Source organism: Pseudozyma flocculosa, assembly GCF_000417875.1.
Source record: "Pseudozyma flocculosa PF-1 unplaced genomic scaffold scaffold00005, whole genome shotgun sequence".
NCBI classification, from domain to species: domain Eukaryota; kingdom Fungi; phylum Basidiomycota; class Ustilaginomycetes; order Ustilaginales; family Ustilaginaceae; genus Pseudozyma; species Pseudozyma flocculosa.
The window spans coordinates 228,029-236,935 of record NW_006920873.1 but is presented as its reverse complement, the minus strand read 5'-3'; the positions used below and the strand labels follow the sequence as shown (position 1 = coordinate 236,935).

The 8,907-nt window shown below is 62.8% G+C and overlaps 3 protein-coding genes across 3 annotated transcripts in view; all 3 read right to left on the bottom strand.

Moving 5' to 3' along the window:
• Positions 1 to 1,732, bottom strand: part of PFL1_01911 (uncharacterized protein) — a gene marked incomplete at both ends in the record, with an annotated part of 2,667 nt that extends 935 nt beyond the window's left edge. The window contains one exon of the mRNA XM_007879422.1: positions 17 to 1,732. Within this exon, the coding sequence (XP_007877613.1) occupies positions 17 to 1,732 (1,716 nt within the window). The remainder of the gene's footprint in view (positions 1 to 16) is intronic.
• Positions 1,733 to 4,647: 2,915 nt separating this feature from the next.
• On the bottom strand, positions 4,648 to 6,361 carry PFL1_01910 (uncharacterized protein; the record flags this gene model as incomplete). Its single annotated transcript, XM_007879421.1, has 4 exons — positions 4,648 to 5,104; positions 5,261 to 6,029; positions 6,119 to 6,175; positions 6,283 to 6,361. 4 exons carry the CDS (start codon positions 6,359 to 6,361, stop codon positions 4,648 to 4,650), a joined length of 1,362 nt encoding a protein of 453 aa, XP_007877612.1.
• A 2,182-nt stretch (positions 6,362 to 8,543) lies between these two features.
• The window catches only part of PFL1_01909 (uncharacterized protein), a gene marked incomplete at both ends in the record, with an annotated part of 3,232 nt that continues 2,868 nt past the window's right edge, over positions 8,544 to 8,907 (bottom strand). The window contains one exon of the mRNA XM_007879420.1: positions 8,544 to 8,823. Within this exon, the coding sequence (XP_007877611.1) occupies positions 8,544 to 8,823 (280 nt within the window). The remainder of the gene's footprint in view (positions 8,824 to 8,907) is intronic.

Below are 8,907 nucleotides of genomic sequence, written 5' to 3'. Positions count from 1 at the left end.
CCAGCACCGACCGGACCGCCTCGGACGCGCTGATTGTGGCGGTGCGGTGGAAGACAATGGCGCCCACCAGCAGGCCCGCCAGGTCGTACGTCGGCGCCAGCAGCCGCACGCAGCGCCGCGCCAGGCCCTGCCAGTCCTGGACCGTCGCCAGGGCCGGTCCGCCCAGCATCGGCGAGCCGGGCGCCGGGCTGTTGCTGGCAGACCTCCGCGACACGGAGCGTCGCGCCGTCACCGCCACCGCAGGCGGAGGCATGCGCGTCTGAGACTCGGTCAGGTGGCCAGGCGAGGCCCTCTTGGCCGTCGTCGGCGGCGGCGCCTTGGCCTTGGCAGCCTGCCCTTGCACGGTCGCCGTCGTCGACGGCGTGGCCGCTCGCGAGGCCGGCGCGTCGTCGAGCTGCGTCGACCGGGCCTCTGAGGGTTTGCGCGACGTCGACACGGGCTCCGGAACGTAGTCGTCGTCGTCCTCGTCATCCTCGTCTTCGTCTTCGTCGTCTTCGCCGCCCTCGTCGTCGCTGGCTCCGATCATGAGGCGTCGCTGGGCATCGGCGCCGGCCTTGAGGACTTCGCCAGCGCCCGCCTTGTTGCGAGGGGCGGCAGACGGCGGCGCACTCGACTGCAGGCTCTTGCGCTTCGTCGGGCTGTCGCTGCCGACCGAGCTCTTGCTGGGCGACGAGGAAGAGGAAAAGTGGAGCTCGCTCGTGGGCGGCGGGCTGGACGAAACGACGGGGCGCGCTGCGCCTGGTGTCGGGTCGGCTTGCCACAGCTGGGCAAACGAGAGGCGCTTGACAGGCGACAGGCCGACGGCCGTACGCCCTGCCGCAAGGCCGCGGGTCGTCGCCTCGACTGATTTGGCGGACGGCGGCGCCCGGGCCTGGAAGCGGCACTTGACGCCGAAGAAGTCGAGCGTCGACCTGCCCGCGGTGAGGCGCAGAACCTGGCCTTCCCTCCTTCGCTTGCCATCGACGATGAGGCCGTTCTGACCGACGATGCGGACAATGTAGGTGCCCGCGGGTGCCGAGGGCCCGGCGTCCGACGTCGAGGGGGCGCCGCGGTGGATAAAGGGGATCCACTCGATGATGGCGTGGACGCGGCTGACGTGGCGCGCCTCGTTGGGCAGGTTGACGCGCACCAGCCTGCGCGCGCCGAGGCCCTGGGTCGAGGGGGCGATGCTCTGGAGGAGCTGCACGTCCTGGCTGAGGACGACGCCGTCCTGCTCCTTGCGCCAGGACGCGTGGGGCATGCCCGACGGCTTGGAGCGCCCCACGACGAGGCTGTGGGTGCGGCAGGCCCACAGGAGGTGGGGCACCTCAGCGGCCTCGGATCCGTCCGGGTTCGGCTCCAGGCCGACGTCGATGGGCAGGGGCTCCGTAGGTGCGGTGTGGTCGGCGGCGTCGTGCGACGCAAGCGGGATGAGGGGCACGGACACGTCGCTGCGCCGGGGCATCCTCTGTTCCTTGCAGGGGGATGCGCCCGAGACCGGGGCTGGCGGAGAGGAGCTCGGTGCTAGAGCCGTGGGCGACGAGGGGGGCGGTGTCTGACCGGCCTTTTGGCGGTCGGCGTGGAAGGCCTTTACGCGGTCCGCAGCGAGGTTGAGGTCGAGGGAGGTCAGAGGAAGGCCGGGAGCCGAGGCAAAGGGAGCACTGGCACGACCCGCGGGGTGCTTCCGCTTGATGGGCGACGACCCCGGCATCGGCGGGTCCGACGAAGGGGCGGGCGTAGGCAGGCTGTCCATGGCGGGCGGTGGTGAAAGGGGTCCGCGGTGACCCGGCAGCCGATGTTAGACGTCGAGGGGCGTGGCTCGGGATGTCGTTGTGAAGTCTCTTGAAGGGCCGAAGGGCCGACGGGAGAGATAGCGGCGAGAACGAGCAGTCGTCGTCGTCGTCGTCGGTGATGGTGGTACAAGGAAGAGGTGCACGTTGAGCCCCCGCCGAGCCAGCTTTAAGACGGGTGCCGCGACCTCAGCCTGCTGCCAAAATCTCGAATCCTTCCTTGGCTGCAGCGAGCGTCGCGCGTCTCCCAACCGCGTCTTCAGGGAAAAGAGAAAAAGTGGAGGCCCGTCGCGAATCAGGGGGCTCAACCTCAACGCGACAGGCAGCCGGGCAACTTGCTGGCGGCTTGCTTTGGCCCCCCGCTTGCTGCAGACCGCCCGAACCTCAACGGCTCGAACCACAACGACCAGGGAGGGCGCTGTTACTCGGCACTGCTCTGCAACGGTGGCCCATTGTCTGCTTCAATCCAACGAGCACAATGCTCTGCTTCATTCTGCATCTGTGCACTTCTGTCCCCTGCAGTACATGAGGCAGCTGGTTGAACTGTGACCAGAGCCTGTCACTGCTGCTGTTCAGGTCAGCAGCCACGTCAGGATGGCACTGCTGCAGTAGCCCTGAGGATGCATCAAGCAAGCGTCACTTGGTGCTGCAGGCTTGGGTATGACTGTGTAGGACCATCACACAGGATGTCAAGGTGCATGTGCACACTGCTGCAGCTCAATGACCATGGCTTGAGCTCCAGTCACCAAAGGCTTGCATGGCCTTGACCACCTGCAACATGCCTCAAAGGTAAGCCCAGAAGAGGTCACTTGTGCTGACTGAGGCAAATGACCTGAGGATCTCTTGCCCTCACTGCTCCCCATTCATCCATCTTCACCCAATCTCCACCACATCAAAGACAACCAAGATGACCAACATCCTCATTGACCATGGCAAGAGGACCTTCTCACTCTCGGTGAACATACCGACAGCCGCCTTGCCCTCTTTGTTCCACGGGTGCAACTTCACCAGCTTGACTGCCACTGCCAAATACGTTGCTGCGTACTCAACCAAGATTGAAGGCATCCTCAAGAAGGACATCGGCCTCATGCTGTGGATGGTGACAACTCAACTCTATGGCCACAACAATCTGCCTTGCATCAAGAAGCTCTCAACCTGATCCTCTTTGCTCATTGCCTGACCACCCAATCCGACAACCTCTGCTTCATCCACGCATGGCTCAGCCAGAAGAAGTTCTGGCTAGAGCATGCAGATCTCACCCAGAAGGTGTTTGTCGATGCTGTTGCCAAGATGAAGGAGCTGAAGCGCACTGGGAACTTGCAAAGTGCCTCAAAGTCTGGTCACCAGCTGCAGAGGTAAGTGTGCCATCGCCTCTTGTTTCCAGTCAGCATGACCTTGCCGCTGACTTCCTGCCTATACAGACTTGAGAAGGGCGCCTTGGACAAGGAGACTGTAGAGAGGGCCAGGGAGATCACTGCCGCCCTTGACATTGACATGCAGCGCATACTCTCAATGAAAGGTGGCAGCGGCAGTGCCCTCTGGTGGGACTCTGTATTCCACAAGTACTTCCTTTTGATGGCATACAAGATGATTGACCAGCTGAAACAAACCAAAGTGGTGATCTAGTAGGCCTCATGCAGAAGAAAGATCAAGGGGCCCTGACAACATCACTGCTCAAGACCAACTTTGGCCTTGTTGGTCTGTTGCACTTCTTGCCTCATGTCCCACCTCTTGTTAGCAGTGCACAAGCTGAGAAAGGCAGTGAATTTGCAGCTGCCCTGGGAAAAGACAGAAAGGCAAAAGAATGGCCACCAGCTCAAAAGGTAAGTAGACCTTCGCTTGTTTCCGCCTCGACCTGCCCAATGGGAAGCTGACCTTACTCTCATGTCTCCAACAGACTGCATCGAAGCAAGCTCTCAACAAAGCAAATGGAACGAGTGCAAGAAATCGGCAAGACGCTCAACATTGACATCAAGACGATGCTCACAACAAGCAGCGGCAAGAGTGGGGCCCTCTGGTGGGTAGCGCTCTTTCAGCGCTACTACCAGCTGTTGGCCTCCAAGGCCATGGGGTTCCACCCCTTCTCAAACATGGCAGGAATGGGAACTCAAGGCAAGTCCGTCTCCTGCGAAGACGCTGGTCAATGTTGCCGCCACTGACCCTGACATCCTTGCTTCCTTGTGCACAGACTCAATGGCTTAGCAGTTTGTTGTGCTCAGAGCTGCAAGGCAAGCATATCTGCAGGATGCCCAGTTAACAGCTCACTGATCAGGTGTAAGAAGCTGCAGCAGCCCAATGGCAGCCACATAGCACAGATGACAGAGCTGGCCATCAAGACTCTTGACTTTAGCCTGCCAAGACAATGGCTGCAGCTATGTTGCAGCACCATGTTGGTCCCTTGCAAGAGCAGAGGGTGCCACCAACTTGTGTGCTGAAGGTACTTGATGTTTGCTTGAAGTGCAAGATCCTCTTCCTGCCATTCCGTTGTTGAGCAAGGCGCTATCCTTGCCTTGATGTTCTCAGCTGCTGGTGTTGGACCCCTACAATGCAGCAGGAGCAAGTTGATTTCCATCAAGACAACAGTCCAGCAAGCAAGCAGGCCAACAAGCGCAAAGAAGCCGGTTCAAGCCGCCCGAGCTGCATTTTAACATAGTCCGAGGGAGGGAGGGTCTGACGAAACGGGCGAGGTCCGACACTCGTCCAAGGCAACAAAGGGCACAAACACCACCTTTGCATTCGCGGCGAGCACGCCGCTGCCGGCTGCGGAGAAGCATAGGTCGATGAACAATTAGAGGAAACGGCGCTCGATGAGGGCCAGCATATGTACATACAGCGCACGAGGCGAGGCAGATAGACAGACAGACAGACAGGCTGGGGCTCATGCCATGCGTGCCGCGTGCTCGCTGTCAAACTCGCGCTTGATGGGCGAGAAGCTGCCGTGGCCACCGAGGGTCGAGTTGCCGTGCTCGCTGCGGGAGCGGATGCGCTCGACGGGCTCGCCAGCGGAGCGAGCGCCAAACGACGACCGGGCGTTGTCGGTGACGGCGTTGGGCGCCTGGCCCTGCTCGACGGTGGCCTCGTTGATATAGTGGAACTCGTGCGTCGGCACCGAGTCGAGGACGCCGACGATGGTACCCGAAGCGTCGCGGAGCACCTGCTTGCTCTCGTCCGAGTCCTGTCCCTCGTTGACCGACTCGTACTGGACGTACTTGAGCAGGATGTAGAAGCCGGACGTGAAGATGGCGGCGGCGTAGGGAGCGATCCAGTAGATCCAGTGGTACGAGTCGAAGCGACCCAGCACCACGTCCGGACCGAAGGAACGCGCCGGGTTCAGGCTGCCGCGTGTAAGAAAAAAAGCAGAAGGGGAAATATATCACGTCGATCAGCCTTGCACCTCTCCTCCGTCGCCGACCACATCGTCGTCACCATCGTCGTCACCATCATCTCCGCATCATTAAACGTAATACTCATCGGTCCAGTTGGTCCCGCACATTTCGGAAATGAACAGAGACAGTCCGATGCCGACGGGAGCGAGGAAGGTGCCGCGGTGCTTCTCCTTGGCCAGCATGAAGACGGCGAAGATGAGCTGGGCGGTGAGGAAAAACTCGAGCCAGAATCCCTGGGCGACCGAGATGCCGCTAGAGAGGGATGTGCGTGCGTTGATGGGGCCGGGGATGATGGCGTCGCACACGGCGGCGGCAGCGATGCCGCCGATGATCTGAGAGATGGTGAGGCTGATGCACTGCTTCCAGTTGAGCACCTTGGTCAGGGTGAGGGCGAGCGTGACGGCGGGGTTGAAGAGGCCTCCCGAGACGCGGTAGAAGGTCCAGGCATTGACGGCCAAACTGAATCCGAAGCCGAGCGACGAGTAGAGGAGGGACGAGGTGTCCGGCGGGGCGTTCTGTGAGAGAGACTGGGTCCCCTGGTCTACGTTGTTGTTCTGCGAGGCTGCACGGCCGTTGGCGGCCTGGGTGGCGATGACGAATGAGAAGAAGAGGAAGAGGAAGGTGCCGCAGAACTCGCTGACAGCCGCGACGGCGTTGTTCTTGAGCTCGAGGCGGCGTCGGAGGATGTCGCGTCGTCGCTGCGGGTGACGAGCCTTCTCGAACTCGGCCTCATCGATCTTCATAAAAGACGGCAGCTGCTTCTCAATCACGGCCGCCTCGGTCGGCTGCACAAAGGCCTGCGTGCCCGAGGGCGCGCCCGTCAGCGAGTGGCCGGACGGCGAGCTGCGCAGAGCGTGGCCGGGCGGGTGAGAGCCTGTAGAGTGCGAGGAGGAGGGGGCAAGGCCATGCGGAGCGGTCAGCTTGCGTTGCAGAGCGCGGCGCCCAGCCTGTCTTTGCACGTACCAGAGAACGATCGGTTGCCGGGGGAGATGATCGAGGCCGAGTTGTCCGAGGCTTCCGCTGTCGTGGCAGGATGGCGAGCGTGCGCGCAGAGGGGGAGGTGGAACGGCGGATGTGTCAGCTAGCGCCCGAAGCGGCAGGACGCGTCGGCGGCGGGCTGGACTCACCCATGCCGGTGTTGGGAACGGCGCCGTTGGATGGCTCGCCGGCAGTGTGGTGCGAGTGGTTCGACGGGGATCGGATCATGACGGGCGGCGATGAACGGTCGTCGTCGTCGTCGTCGTACGGCGGCGTTGCAGAAGGCGGTTGGTCGATGGGAGGTGGTGCGGCGGAAATCAAAGGGCCAGCGTGAAATGGTAACTGTTGGGTGAGCGGAACGATCCTCAAAGGTCAAGACCGGACCTTCCTTAAGTACCAAATCGCGTCCTCGGACACAGATTGGGTCAGGGACGAGTCGTCGTCGGTTCCCACCGATACAGGGGCGACGGCGATCTGGTGGGCCCTCTCGCTTGCATTGGTAGGCGACAAAGGCGAGGGCGAGCCAAGGCAGACGGTGGGACGTACTGTGCGTCGTCATTCCTAGAGAAGGGCATCGAGGCAGGCTGTACTGCCATTCCCTCGTCCGTGGGCACTACAGTGCGCCATCGCCTCGCCGGGCCTCCATCCGAATGCGAGGTTTCTGAGACACCTCTCGTTAGCAGCCAGGAGGTAGCGAAGCGCCTACGTACTGTGATGAAGACGTTCTTCTCGCTCCGGGGCTCACCTTACGGATCGACAAGCTAGGTAGGCCGGGGCTGAGCGGAGCCGCACGAACGCACGCCAGTCCTTACCTGAACGCCGCCGCCGCCGCCGCACTCGTCTCGCCTCGCCTCGTCTCGTCGGCGATTTCGATGCCAGCCAGCTGCGAGCGACGGCGGGTTGCATCGGAGAAGCGGGCGGCATCAGGACGCACTCACGCACGCACAAAGCCAGCAGGGACGATGGAAGCCCCGTACGGCGGCAGGAAACGAACGAGTCCTCGGTTGACCGTTTCCGAAGGCTAGGCAAGAGGCCGCTACAGGAGGTGCAGGTTGCCAAAGGTCCCGCCGCACACCGAGAAGCTCGCCCTTCTTGGCGACGACCATCGCACCGTCTGTTTGCGGCGGCGGACGACGGGGTAGGGGAATGGCGGTCGGCAAGGGGGTTGCGCTGCTCGATGCAAACATTCCGCCCTCCCCGGGCGCAAGGGTGCACAGTGACGAAATAGGAAGGCGTCGAGCCGCGGGCGGGGCAGGGGGGAACTGGGGGGAGCGAGTTTTAATTCTTCGGTCGCCCACGCAACGGTACAGCGTTCCTGCCCCGCCATGCCCTGACAACCACCATTGGCCGGCGAGGGGCTCATCGTCGTTCTGCTCGGCACCACCATCCGCGCGATGAACCAGCTCCTGAGGTGTCCAGGACTCGTCCACGGTAGGTGTCACGAGCCGTTGCCTTCATCTCTCTTTCAGCCTGTGCCTCGGCCACCTGCAACAGGCTTACGCCCAACGAATCCGAGACCGCACCAGCATGCACGCCATCCTGTACGCCCAATGAGCGGTACGACGCGCGTCGTGTCGTCGACGTCAAAGCCAGGTTGACGTAAGGAAGGACGCACCAGCCCAGCCGACGCGCAGCCTGCCAAATCCTCCGACGTCGGCGGTGCGCTGCCGAGGGTTTTTTTTCTGCTTGATGCCCAGAAGCCGACGCGATCTTGCAGCGGACGCCGGAGCCCTGCCTGCCTGCCTGCCTGCCTGCCTGTCCTGCCCGAGCTCGTCCCGCCACAGCAGGCCAGGCTCCCGATGCGGCCAGGCCTGGCATGGTCCTGCCGCGGCGCCACCTACGCGGCAGACAGCACGGCCTTAACTTCTATTTTTATCGCTTTCACCCATCGGCCCGCCCTACTGTGCCTCCCGGATGGCGGAGACGCCGCATCCATGCTGGAGGAAGTCCCAGCCTGCTCTTACAGTACGTACCGTGTACCGTACCGACGACTCGTCCCGGCCGTTGTCAACTTGGCGCTTTGTGGGTACTGTACGTACGTACACGGCGACAGGGGGACACGACACGGTTCGAGACACTTCCTCTGCACTCTACGCGACTCTCACACAGCCCCGGCGCTCAACCCGCCCCACCAAGGATGTGCCGGACGCCGTGCTCCGATCACGCCTGGCCATGTGGCTCGATAACCCCCGCTGCTCTCGACATCACGACCGTGTCTCCCCACTGCGCTGCTCTCGATCCATGGGAGACGTCGAACGGCGACAACCACCATCAAACCACTCTGCCAACAAATGGCGCCATGCAAATTGCACTGTGGTCTACCTTTGACCCACCACGCGCTCCTGCTTGCCAACTGCCGTCCTCCGGCGGGGGTTGCCAGGCCTCTTCCCCTCGCATTGGCCGACGCGGCTCAGACGCGGGCGTGCAGCTCGTAGACGGCCTTGCGTACGTCGCGCACCCTCCGCCCCACGTTGCCCTCGATGACGATGCGGCCCTGGCTCTCCTTTTTCACCGTGACGGCCTCGATGCCGTTCTGGGCGCCGCAGACGAGCATGCCCTCGCCGGCAAACTCGGACGCCAGCCGGTAGCTCGAGCTCGACAGCGCCGCCTTGAGCGTCGACAGCTTCAGGTCGCCCACGAACAGCGTCGGCCCGAGCGCCGTCGAAGTCGGCCGCGCCAGATGCGCCACGCTGCTCGGCGCTGCGGCGCGCCTGGACCGCACCAGCTCGAGTAGCGCCGTCGTCGTCTCATCTGCCTGGTCGGCCGCGTCGGCC